This window comes from Chelonoidis abingdonii, chromosome 4 (genome assembly GCF_003597395.2).
Source record: "Chelonoidis abingdonii isolate Lonesome George chromosome 4, CheloAbing_2.0, whole genome shotgun sequence".
In the NCBI taxonomy this organism is placed as follows: domain Eukaryota; kingdom Metazoa; phylum Chordata; order Testudines; family Testudinidae; genus Chelonoidis; species Chelonoidis abingdonii.
The window spans coordinates 89,662,969-89,676,930 of NC_133772.1; the positions used below are offsets into that span (position 1 = coordinate 89,662,969).

General features: G+C 43.3%; 1 protein-coding gene across 1 annotated transcript in view; it reads right to left on the reverse strand.

Annotated features, from left to right (window-relative positions):
• LOC116832809 (cytosolic phospholipase A2 beta-like) overlaps nucleotides 1-7,941 on the reverse strand; it is a 34,170-nt gene extending 26,229 nt beyond the window's left edge. Inside the window, 7 exon segments of the mRNA XM_075065854.1 lie at nucleotides 23-150; nucleotides 619-682; nucleotides 2,132-2,174; nucleotides 5,525-5,565; nucleotides 6,180-6,311; nucleotides 6,790-6,926; nucleotides 7,812-7,941. Of these exon segments, the coding sequence (XP_074921955.1) occupies nucleotides 23-150; nucleotides 619-682; nucleotides 2,132-2,174; nucleotides 5,525-5,565; nucleotides 6,180-6,311; nucleotides 6,790-6,926; nucleotides 7,812-7,941 (675 nt within the window).
• Nucleotides 7,942-13,962: the final 6,021 nt, after the last annotated feature.

Consider the following 13,962-nt stretch of genomic DNA (forward strand, 5'->3'; position numbering starts at 1 on the left):
GATAACAAACAGAGGATATTACCTGCAGCCTGGCTTTTAGTATTGGCTCCCAACTCTTTATGCAGTGAAAGCAGAAAGTATCCAAGTCCGCAGTGGTTTTCTGTGTTCCTTCGTATGATGCATCCACCATAAGCACAATGTTTTTATTCTCTAGAGAAAAGAGTTTTATACAGGTAACACGACTGACTCTGGAGTACAACAAGCGACAAAGGTGGCACACTTCCGTCTGTGCAGTTTACATCTTTCACACAACCCTTCAGCAGCCAACCAAAAATGGCCAGTAGCTCGTATTCTCATTCAACAAAAGGAAATTTGAGACATATTGGCCTTCCCACTGTTGACTTGGGGGGATCCCCTCCCACTTTTTCCCACCCATGAAAGCATGTGGCACTTTGGTAACTCTATCCCTTTTCCTTAAAGTTAACAGTTAAAATTGAAAGAGGATCGAGGCTGAGAAAGACAACTCAGAGACTTTCATTGCACCATATTTTATTGTCGTTCAAAGGGCTATTTAGAAACAGTCCTCACTGCGACTTAATGGTGTCTGCAGCTGGAAATAACAGGTTACTAAAAGGGTAGATTTTGTTGCCTGCTACCCTAGCCAGGAAATGGACTCACCTTTCAAATACTTTTTATTCTCCTCCTTGTCCACCTGAACTTCTAAGCAGCAAACTTCACGCGACTGTGAGTGACAATCAGTGAAAAATGGATGATAAAGAAATTTACAAATGGGGGTGGAGATTGGAGACATGGACAGCTGATGGGTTCTTGTGCAGTTTGTATCATAATCAGAGCATGTATGTCAGCTTCCCACTGTTCCTGATTGAGGTTACTTCAATTATCTTCCCTATAATTTATTCAAATTGATCTCTAATGCATTGTTAATGCTACAGTAGCTCCTTGGGACATTTCAGGGACAACTTATACTAAATCATTTACAAAAGCACATTCAGACAGCATGGCTGGAAAATTTATGGCTAGAAGATTATAGTCTCACTCCTTATTCAGGAAATGAAGGGGAAAGGGATAAAACATGACTTCAAAAGACAACCCAGGATTGGCAGTTATAAGGAGAGGTTCCTGGGAGTGTACGCTGCCAGCAGCTCTTCCACTGCTTGGTAGGGTGTCTTTTGTGCTCCCTAGGCACTGGGCCAGCCAAGGGCACACCTCTCAGCAGTTCAAAGTAGCGAAAGTGGGACGCAGTGCCACTCAGGTTTGGCCCATCCATCTCTCGTAGAGGGACACAGAGAGGCAAATGGGCCAACCCTGGGGCAAAGTGGCCTACAAGCAAGAGGGGCTTTAAGGTCAAAATGAGATACCTGTGAAATCCAAGACTATTGGGAGGCATGGCCCAGGAGGATTGGCATGTTTTATATAACACCCTCTGGGTAATAACATGAAAGACTCCAAGGTTGTAAAACTAAATTGGCCATTTATTAAGAGAGGCTGCAACTGCGGCTAGCATTCCAACCATGTGCATGCAGAGAGACTTCCACGTGCCTCCTCCAAACTCTTCCCTTCTGCAACCCATGCTGCTCCCTCCAAGTTACATGCAGGTTGCTACAAGAAACAGCCTTGCCTTCACTCCACCCCACTTAAGGCTAATGCCAACGCACAGTACCTACATGCCTCAGCCACATTGTGGCTGGCCTTTGAAGAGGTAGACCTAGGGCAAGAAAAAATATTTGCACCCTCCCTACCTTTGTGATGCTACACATGACCCAAAGTAAACAGAATAAACACTCTCATGGTGAATACTTTCTAGCAGATCTAGAAAGAAACATTGTCTAGGAAACCCTGCTGATCTGGGTCACTGCTGCCTTTACAAACCACATATGGAACAAAATCCTAAACTCATTTAAGTCAATGATAGTTTTCCCATCAACTTGCCAGGATTTCATACATGTTTTGGAATATTTATTTGTGCATGGAGAATGCAATGCTGAAAACACACCAGATGGGAATCTCTACTTCATTTCTTTCTTTCTTTTAAACCCATGCTACTAACTATCATTTTGACTTATTTCCTCAGTATAAAGTACAAAAAAGGATTTTCTGGCACAGGGAAAAAAAACAAATGAAGGGAAAACACATAGGGAAGGAACAAAGGAAAAGTCAAATTTAAACTTACTACTAGGACACCGTTTGTAATGAGCTTCTCAGGAGGACCAGGACTGAAAAAACAGAACCAAAAAATCAAAACAGTTTTATTGAGTTAAAGGAATTTTTTTAAATGAGCACCTGTCAGTGTATAGTTAAGAACAAATGGCTTCCCCGCTTAAAAATTAATGCAAAACACTAATGTATTCTGACAGCCCTAACATATGGAACAGAAATATGGGCACTCACTAAGCAGATTAAGCAAAACTTTACAAAGTTAGACAATAGAGATACACAACTGCTGTCACATTGAGAAACCAAAAAAACACAAAAACCTAACACAAAAACTAACAACTGAAGGTTAAAACTTCCTCTTGGGATGAAGACAGTCCATAACAGAGCAGACAACCTAGACTGGTGCCCTGGTCAATGTTCCCTCTACTTTTTTTATTTATTTAGTGCATGTATAGTACAGGGGCTACAGACTACACTGAGCACATTTTTGTCCTTGGGCAAGCTTACATTTTTATTGAAGTGAGGATTGTGTGCAGGGTGTGAGGAGGAGCGTGCAAGGGATATGTGTGAGTGTGTGAGAGACAGAAAGACAGATGAGGTCATTGTGTGTGCACCGGGGGTGTAGGGATGTGTAAGGTGATTGTGTGTGCATGCAGTAGGGGGATGTGGAGGTCTGTGTGCATATATGTGGTGGGGGAGGGGGCTGTGCAGGGGACATTGCCCCAGGGTGGCTACTCCCCAGTATCACAAACTAGTCCCTGCAGCCATCCACTCTGCAGCAGCAGTAGCCCAGCCAGGGGCCTGTGCAGGATATGGGATGTGTCAGACTGCACCTGCCCCAGGCCGAGGTTTTGAGACCTCCCAGCTGGGCTATCCCATGTAGGGGCCTGGCCACAACTCCCTCCCCTGTTGTCTCTCAACAGCAGCAACCACTGCAGCACTGGAAACCAACAGCCAGGCAAGGAGAACCGGGGACAATGCCTTGGCTGCATCAGGCCACACCTCCGGAGCTGCCACTGCCCTGAGCTGGCACCACAGAGCCCACTCAGGTTCCTCACTGAGCTCCTGCACAAGGGGCATCCCAGCACCACCACCTCCTGGCCAGGGGAGCATGGAGACCAGGATCACTTCCACCACTCTGCAGTGAGGAGGTGGGACTGCACACACCCTGTCCTGGGGGTGAGTGGAGCAGGTTCTTAGGGGGCCATACCACATCCTGCTGGGGCCACACAGAGGAGACATGAGTTGCATGGTTTCTGACCTGTGCGACATATACAAGATTACCACACGGCTGCATGTGTGCAGCTTACAGGGAACATTGGTCCTGGTCCATCTAGAGTCATATCCTGCCTGTAGCATGATATGGTGGGAAAGGCATTCATCTGAGCAGCTTTGGCATGGACTGGTTGCCTCAACCGTTCTGCCATATCTCACCAGTTGGCAGCCTAACGACCTATGCTCAGTGCACCACACAGGTTCACTCCAACCTCATGGAAGCAGGTGGAGCCCACCCCAGGGTTTTCGTGTTCTCCTGTGGCACTCAGGCCTAGGGTCAGATGGGCTATAGTGAACCGTCCCCACTTGAAACCAAGTGCTATGGAAGCCACAAATGTCTTTGCCTCGGATGAATCTGATTTGTGATTAACTGTAGTGGAAGCCAGTACGTGATCCATAAGAGGAAAGCAAAAACCACCATAAATACAAATTTTGCAATGCTTTAAAGTGGGAGGAACTATCCTGTCTGACTCCTCCAGATTATTTACATCATAATCATCTAGGAATCCTGAACGAGGATCAGGATCCCATTGCGCTAGGCACTATACAGACAAACAATAATAAAAAAGACAATCTTCGCCCCAGAGAGCTTACAGGCTAAGGCCTCAATCCTGTGAACACTTACACATGTGTTTATTACTGTGAGTAAATCTATGAGCCTACACTCAGTAGTAAAGTCAGTGAGACCACTGAAATCAATGGGACTACTCATGGCAGTTATAATAAAGTAAGTTTGCTGTGTTGGTTACAGGATTTGAGAGAGACAAGGTGGTTGAGGTAATATCTTTTATTGGACTAACTTCTGTGGGTGACACACACAAGCTTTTGAGCTACACAGAGTTCTTCTTTATGTCTGGGGATGGAAATCTCAGACACTCTGATTTCACAGTAAAGTAAGCACAGGCATAAGTGTTTTCACAGATACATAGATTTTTAGGTCAGAAGGGATTATTATAATGATCTAGTCTGACCTCCGATACAACAAAGGTCATAGAATTTCACCTAACGATTCCTGCAGCAAGCCTATAACTTCTGTTTGAGTTATAGCATATGTTTGGGGGAAATATACAATCTGAATTTAAAGGCTGCATGATGGAGAAATTGTTCCAATGATCAGTTACTCTCATTGTCAAAAAAATGTGTCTTATTTCTAGTCTGAATTTGTCTAGCTTCAGCTTTCTCGTTATGATTTTTTCTGCTAGATTATAGAGCCATATATTATCAGAGATCTCTTCCCTATGTAGGTACTTGCAGAAGAGACTTATGTCACCTCTTAACCTTCTCATAGATAAAGCTAAATAGTTCTTAAAGTCTCTTATCATAAGGCATGTTTTCCATTCTTTTTCATTCCATTCTTTTCTAATCATTCTTGTAGCTGTTTTCTAAATCATTTCCAATTTTTCAACATTCTCTTTGCAATGTGGTCACCAGAACTGGATGCATTATTCCACCAATGGTCTCACTAATGCATACCACCACCTCCCTACTTAATATTCTCCTTATTTTATACATTCAAATGCCTCATATGCCCTCTTAGCTACAACATCACACTGGGAGCTCATGGTAGTTATCTACCATTACTCCTAAATCTTTTTCAGGGTCACTGCAATCCAGGATACCCTCTCTCATCTTGTAAGTGTGACCCATAGTCTGTTCTCCAGACCTTGCATCTGGCTGTATTAAAATACATCTTGTTCAAAAGAGTCCACCTTACCATGCAATGCAAATTGGTTTCTGTAAACTGATGTATCCCGATGTTATTTACCATTCAACCTATTTTTGTGTCCTCTGCGAATCTTATCAGCAATAATTTTATGTTTTCACCTAGATCATTGGTAAAAATACTGAATAGCACTGGACTGAGAACAGACCCCTGCCCACTAGAAATACCTGCAATAGGTGTACAAAACAGATAAATTGAGTCAATGTGTGTTGTGATGAGGTAAAAATAAAACAAAGTTAAGCAGTAAAACTGTAATCTCAACTCTCCTCTTTTTTTTTTTTAAATGGAGGAGGAAGAAGATACATTTCCAGTATTACATTCATGTTGATCCTTGTTGTGAATTTATTATTAGCACCTTACCAGTCTACACATACCACTCAAGGGCCTACAACTTTGGACCTTTTTACTCACATTTTCTCCATCTTGAATTCCACTTCCAGAGACTCCTGTTTCTGAAAAGAAAAAGGAACAATAAGCATCTGTATATCAACCCATTCAGACCAGAACTATCCTAGCTTTACTTTCTGGACAAATCTCTTCAACCAGACCCTTGATGGACTATCAGGGATATTATCAAATTATGCTTCCCTTTACTGCTGGCCAATGAAAATGAGAATCAAATGAAAGGAAACCCACAGAACCTGACAAAATGAATCCCCCCCCCCCCCCGAAATAATTGTGTCATTTAGGAAATGTATGAGTTTTCCTCAGGTTTTTTTCACCAATTTTTCACATTTTTAGGGAAGCATCTGAGCATGGGGAAAGTAAAATTAAGTCAAAGGATAGAAAGCTATTGATTTGGACGAGATAAGATAACTAGCACTTTGGACAGTCCTAAATGATAACAAGTTGTCAACATTTTTTAGTTTCTCACAAAGATGGTGGCATAACAGAGAATACATTTTTTTTCTGAGTCTATGAAAAGAGATTTTTGCTGCCACTGCTAACAAACATTCAATGAAACAGGACAGGGGTATCAGCTCATGTAAAGCCAAAGCCAGGTCAGTATGAGAAGCAGATGAGACAGCAACATCCTGCTCAGCTCTCCTAAAATTTCATTTCTTACCTCTGATTTCGAAGAGAATATCTCATAGGCTACCTCTCCAGGTCTGACTTGAGCAACATCAAACATAACAGTGAATTGTGGGTCATCTTTGGTGAGTGAGTTATCATCATAGACTGTCAATTCTAGGATATTCTGGAAGCAGAAGGGAAGATGTGTAAGAATTCTATACCCTAGCTAAAAGGGACAAAAAATTAGGTACTCTTTGCTACGTTATCTTTCAGATGAGAGAAGAGAAGAACAAAGGAGGCAGTGCATTCCTTCATGAGCCTAGCAATGTGGAACTCAAGTCATTAACTAAATTCCAAGAAACTGGTGCATAATGATTCAGTCAGTATCTTTTCAATCATCTATTGTACCCTGTGATGGGAAAAACAGTACCTCTCTGGACAGCCCTTGCTGTTACCCAATTCAAAGACCAATGACTTCAGCTTCTCAGTAACCAAGACTGTCTCAAATAAATCACCTAATCTCTGTTTTACTCTGCACAATCAGCTCTTTGGAATTCAGCCTCAAGAGCATTTCCCTAATTTATCTAGTATGTTTGATCAGTAGGATTTAAAGTGAAGCCTCTGGACTCTTCATAAGGATGAATTCTCATTGTCTTAACTACCTTGACCTCATTCTGGATCCTGAAGTAAAAGGTCTCATTCCAGACAGGGTCATCAGTTTTCTTGATGGTTTTGGTCTTGACCTTTTTATCTGAAGCTGTTGGCAGCCACAAGCTCACGTAGCAATCAGATGCAGTGACTGCAAAAGGAAAAGAAATGACATGCCAGTATTTTATATCAAATACTTAAAACTTGTTTCAGTCTTAGAAGCAGACATGAATGACATTACCTAGCAGGCTTTGGGGAGAAAAGAGAAATTGTCTATTCTAGAGAAAGGGAGAGAGAGAGATGGATGGATGATACCACGGAGTTGTGCTCCATCCAATATCTGTCTCTGACACTGGCTAGTACCTGGTGCTTCAGAGGAAGGTACAAAAAACCCTACAGTGCACAGTTACTAAATAAACTGCCCACACAGAAGGTATCTTTCTAGCCCCATCTTATGTCCTGGAGCACAAGGGCCACTTATTTCCCTTCAGAAGCTCTAGTCTATTTTTTAATCTTTATTATTATTATGCATCCAGATATTCTTATTAACCACACACACTTATTTGAATCATTGTGGAAGCTCACTCAACTGCCTTTTTGCTCAGGGGCTTGGTTGTAACATTCTATCTGAAAAACTCCAAGACACAAAAGGCCACTCAAAGATACATAGTGTCAGGTATGTTACCGAAATGTCGGGTCCGCCTAGCTGAGAGCCAATGACAGCCAGACAGGGATAAGGAAAGGTTGCTTTATTCTGCAGAAGAAAGGAGAGTTCTGTACCTTGGTACAAAAAAACTCTAACTCCATACAAAAACCAAGAATCTTTTATACACACTCACACACAGGCTTTGGTCTTGTTAGCATTTGATTGGTGGTTAGTAAACCCTGCACTTCTGCAATTTGCTCAGCAAAAACCGGCTTAGGACCAGCTTCAACTGCCTCAAGACTGATAAGGGAAGACAGTTCAACAGTTCAGGCTACTGTGCCCGTGAAGTGTCCAATTTTCCCTAATGGTTGCCAGCTATTATAAAGCTACCAGCTGTTAGGGAGTCGCTGCTGACTGTCACAGGTATGTCTTGAAGCCAGGACTGGCGAATATTCTGCATGGCTTTCTGAAGTGAGATGTGTGGGGTCTCAGACATATTTTCATAACTCACATAACACATCTTGGAGTGGGATGGTTCAACTGGACAGATCAAGGATGCTTTAGCTTACAGGAAAGTGCAGGAGAGGACAGTTAAGCAACTGGAGAAGGGGGATCAGAGTGCCTGTCTTTACTGGGGATATTCAAAAGGATTTCTCATCAACTATGGAGGAGCTCTGCAAATGGGAGGTGAGAGGGTCCCAGAGTACATCTTGTGCCTTAACCCTCATCCCTGAGCCCCCTCCTGGAGCCGGCACCCCAAGCCCCCATTCTGCACCCAAAACCCCCTCCAGCGCCTCAAGCCTCAGCCCTGACCCCCCTCTCAGAGCCAGCACCCTGTACTTCCTCTTGCAACCCAACACTCTGCCCCAGCCCGGAGCCCCTCCTGCACCCAAACTGCCTCCTAGAGCTTGTACCCTTCAGCCCCTCCTTCACCCCAATCCCTTGCCCTAGGCTCAGCCCAGAGCCTCCTCCCACACTGCAAACCCCTGGGCTCCAGCCTAGAGCCCACACCCCCTTTCAAACTCCAGCTCCCTATCACAGCCAGGTGAAAGCGAATGAGGGTGGGGGAGAGCGAGCGAGAGAGCGGGGGATGGAGTGAGGGGGAAGGGGATTTAGGGAAGGAGTGGGGCCCCTGGAAAGGGCAGGGTAGATCCCGGGTTGCCCTTAGATTCAAAGAGTGATCTTGGACGTAAAAAGGTTGGAGACCACTGCAGTAAGAAATACTGGCTACAAATCATAATTTGTCACCCTAAATATTGTTTCAAGAAGGTTTCAGAGTTTCTTGAAGGTAAACTGCACTGTTTGCAGCATAAATCTGTAGAGATTTCTTTTGCAGGCTGACCTCTCTCACCTGGGCTCAGCTCCTGACCTTCCCACCACTTAAGTTCCTTTGTTACTTCAGGTGTTTTCAGTAGTCTTCCTTCTTGGGCAGGGAGACAGTGGAGAAGAGCCCTGATTAACTCACTCCCCAGCCTTAAATAGGATTTGCATACGGCGGGAATCCTTTGTTTCCTAGTTTGATCCCCACCCCCTTCCCATGGAAAAGTAGCAGCATTTCAGGATGGAATCCTGTACAAGGTGACATGATCACATGACCCTACAGTGTCAAAGCAGCATCCCAGGTAACTTCTCAGGAAGGAGGAAGATTAATATCTAAAGTCCTAGTTTCCTTCCAAAAGGCCCATCCAGACTGTTTGCATACTGTCTGGTGGGTGTTTCCCAAGTGAAAACACAGTTGTAACTATTACATAGTCAATATTTCTAACTTCAGATACAGAACGTATACATGCATACAAATTGGATAATCACATTCAGGAAATCATAACCTTTCCAATGATATCTCACATAACCCACCTTGCATAAAACATATCTTAGGGAATGCCATGTTCATATCATAATAATATTTCTATAAAGAATATGGGGCATAATGTCAAAACATCTTTCGAAGGGTGCCCTAGTAGGCTATTGAGAGGGGGAATATGTAGGGAGGGAATGCTAATTAAGAGGAGTATTCACAAAAGAGACCCATTTTGGCTGCATACTCAGCACATATTTAGGACTGGCCCAGCAGATTGCTTTTCTTATCAAGGGAGAATCAATATAATTTTGTGTGGCTGAGAATCTGGAGACTGCAGAGACCCCAGAACACAGAGGGGTTTAGGCTGCCCAGAATTCTCTATCTTGCCCTGAGACACTCTAGAGATTCTGAGTGTCTGTGGTACCTTATATCATCTTTTTAAAGCATGTGGAACATTCGCATTTCATACAGACTGGCTGGTGAAACTCCAGTCTATGAGTTGATTTATCCACATGTGAAAACCATAAACAAACTATCCCAAGCAGATTAACAGACTGCAAGGACTGACTGCAAGGACAATCAAAAGGACACACAGTTGGGAGTCTTCTGTTCCACTAACTCCCTGAAAGACTATGTCCTCACATCTGCAGGTACTTCAGACATTTGATGCCTCCCCAATAGTAATCCAGATGCAACCTTTTAAATTATACTGCATTTGCTTCTCAAATATATTGCTGACAGTCAGTGAACCCTGGGGAGTACTGACAGAAAAACACAACTCACAGAGGTCTTTTGAGGCGATGTTCCTGGCTCGTATGACTCTCACAGAGAACAGGCAGTTGGGAGAGGTTTTGATCTGCAGAAAAACCAAACACAAGATTCATCAGCATAAAATAACACTACATTAAATATATTCAAAATAGGACAGAAAAGGGCCTTTCTATTTTTGGTTTGCTCTGATTCTTCTATTAGCAACTATTGTTCATAGTGGAAGGATACATTGCATGACTACCACCATCACCGTTATCCCCTGAAAACTGGTCTTTAAAATGGTTTTCCTCTCCGCCTCCAGGTAAATTTAGAATGAAGAATCCTTGGTCTAATTTAATAGCAACAAGTTATGCCAGGGCATGTATTACAGGCTATTGGGTACTTCTTGGATGGATGAAGGTATGAGCTGGGAGGATCCATAGTCTCAGCCTCTGACAACATTTACAGCCAGGCGCAACATTTACAGTCAAGTCAATGCTGCCTCATCTTCAGACTTCCTGAATGCACTGATGGCTGTCGAGCATGGTTACGCTGCAGATCTGCCGGCAGCAGTGCACCACTGACCCATGTTGAGCCAAAACTGAGCCTTACATAACACCAACCCTGGCAGCATGTAGTTGCTTGAATGAGCTCTACCTAGATACTTATACTGTACCCCACCATGACATCTGGGCACCTTATAGGTTTCTAGCACTGCATCACCCTGTGATATCAGAGCACTATCCAGAGATCTAGGCATTAGGACCCATTTTTCACCAAATCTCAGGATGGCCTCAATTCGTTGTGCCCACAACTGACTGCGCTATGAAAAATTACATTTGCACACACTAACAAAATAGCTGGGCCCTTGGACACATTAGTAGCTAAACTTTTTCCCTTCCAGATAGGGTGTTTAATCCTTAATCTAGGGTGTCGTTACTATAGTGTTTATTCATAAAGAACTTGCTTTCAAAGGCCTAACCTACAAAGGGGAAATTGACCAACATAGCTATTATGAAATAATACAGCTATAAAAGAATAACTAACTCTCCTGTGTGGACCCTCTATTCCCAAATAAAAGTATTTTTATTCCAGAGTAATCATCGTTCTACTTTGGGAATAATTCACTCAACAATAGCTATGCCAGTCAATTTCCCCATGTGGGCAAGGCCTAACGAACAAGAAAATTGGCTTCCCAACTGTTCCTCTGAGCCAATCACAAGAGTTTGACTTATACATCTTCACATGCAAAGACTTATTAACATCTGAATGCTGGATTGTACCATCAGTATTTCTAGCAGGATTTCATTAACATCCTAATACGAGGTTTTAAAACTAATGACACCTCCAGCACAATATGGGTCATAGTCTACTATCAGAACTTGTCCACACTAGAGAAATTCAAACAATAAATTGTCCCCTTCAATCAGTACAAATGGTCTTGTGTTCAGATACAAAAAGTGCTACAATCAATTGTTGGGAAGCCAAATAAACACAGCAAGTGCCCTGGGACTGCATAGGGTAAACAACAACAGAGTCCCAGTTGCTGCAGGCTGAATCAATTGAGTGGTAGAACGGATGAATCTTTGTTTCACCAATGATGAGTTGTCAGTTGCAACAACTGTCACCTTGCCCACTTTCCCTCCCACCTCTTGGGGTTCTGTGGCATTAGAGTGCACAAGTCTACCAGAGCAGCAGTCTCCCCTTTAAAAGGTTGGAGTGTTCCCCTTTAGCTTGAGAGAGGTCATCAAAGAGGACAACTTGCTACACCTGAATTGGCTTAGGGCAGCTGCGGTGTGGATCCAGGGCCGAACAAATTGAAGGGGCTGGTGGGACTCCCTGAATCATTTGTGCTGGAGTCAGTGCAAAACACTCAAGTGAAAAATACATGATCCAAATTCACAATGGAACCAAGGCCTCAGTTATAGGTTCACTCCAGTGTAACTGAGATAAAAATTTGGCCCAACCACTTTAGCATGAGCTAAAGGCTAGGTTTGCTGTCTTCACAAACAGAAAATTATATAGGACATTACATTTAATTCAAACTCATAAGCACCGAATGATTGTCACAATATTCACGTACCTATACCTTTCCTGCTGCTCTGGAGCACCCTTCCCTTTTCCATGTGCACTGTATTTTCCCATTTTTTCCTCTCAAACTAGGCACATACCAGTGGCTAGCACTCACGCGTACGTATGCAGAGTCAAATGTATACATTTCAGCACAACTGCTGAGCTGGCCAAAACAAAAACAAAGAAAACAACCCTTTATTTTTGCATGAAAATGAATATTGACTTCAGTGAGTGGTGGATTCAGCTCTGGGTGTAAATTCACAGACCTTGTGTGCAGTTCACAAACCTTGGCCTCATCAGGACTCAGGTTTTTATAGATCTCACAGCAAAGGAAAATGTTACTGAGGGTTTTGAAGGAGGCTAATAAGTTCACTTTGTGGGTAGTTCCAGGGAACACCTCCCAGAAATGAGGGGCAGCATGAAAGAAAGCACAGGACAGCTTGTTTGAAAATTTAACATATGGGTGATGGAGGCTGACATCAGGGCTGATCAGAGGCATGAGATGACTTTTCAGTACCACATGGGAGACAATAGGTAGGGTGGGGAGAGGACATGAAGGGCCTTGAAAGTGAAAACAAGTGCTTGGTATGATGGAGAAGAGGGAGTCAGTAGAAAGACACAAAGAGAAGGTGACATGGTCAAAGCGATGGGCTAGCAAAGTGATCTTTGAGCAGTATTCTGAATAGATATGAGTGGGGCAAAAGAACATTTGTCAAGGATAGACAGAAGGATGATGCAGTAACCAAGATGTGAGGCAACGAGAACCTGGGCAAAAGTTTCAGCTGTGTGGATGGATAGGAAAAGCAGTGTCTTATGGACAGTATGCAGCAAGAATCTATAAGACTTAGACATAGCCTGGATTTGAGGAGCTACAGAGAGGTCCGAGTAAAAAATGATGCACAGGTTAGGGTCCTGAGTGACAGAGAGAACTGTAATGATGTCCACAGTGACTGAGCAAGGAGCTAGCAGGGACGATTTATCATCTGCTTGTGTCAGTATCAAGTCAAGTTCAAAGTCTCAGTCATTTTCTTCAAGGAGCTCATTGGCTTGGGTCCAGTGTATCTGAAAGATCACTTCCTGCTCAGGGATGACGACCAGAGTTGACAACTCCACTCCTCTGGCCCACAGGAACTCTTTACAATAAGGAGAAAGCTCATCTGTGCAGGAGACAGGATTTTCTTGAGGATTGTTCCAAGACTGTGGAACGAACTCCCACAGGAGCCAAGAACCATCATAAACCTCACCTCCTTCTGTTCCAAATACAAAGCACGTTTCTTCAACCCGTCTTCTCTCACATAAAGAGAACACCAAGTACACTTGAAAAAACCAACCCCCAAATCCTACCTAAACAACACACTACAGAGTACACACAGTTCACTTGATGGAGAAAATATGTGAGAGAAAACAAGCCACATATGGTAGAAGGTAGTCAAACCACTTAATGTAGCACTGGAAGGCACTCTGATACTACTATGATGAGGGCAATATAAGAACCTGCACAGAATAGAATCTGCTAAATCCCTATAATTTTGCTCCCAAACTCCCAAAAACTCATTGTCTCACTTGCCTCTCAAGAACTTTGACAGGTCATCACACATCCATTCCACACAGCCAGGCACATCCTGGGCCTGATCTTCAGCCTAGATATCAAAACTGAGGACATCAAAACCCAGCCACTGTCTTGGATAGACCATCATTTCATTTAGGCAGTGGTCAGAGACCTTCCAAGTCCCAGGTAACAAGAAAGACCAATGATTGTTATCTGATCACAAAGACTGATGGACTCCAACAAATTCCAAAGCCCGCTAAAATACAGCAGCAGTCCACCAGGGGCTGATGGGGATACAGCAGCAGCTTGAACTAATAATAGCAACCAAATGCACAGCTTCCATCACACACCAAATTTATGGTTTTGTTCAA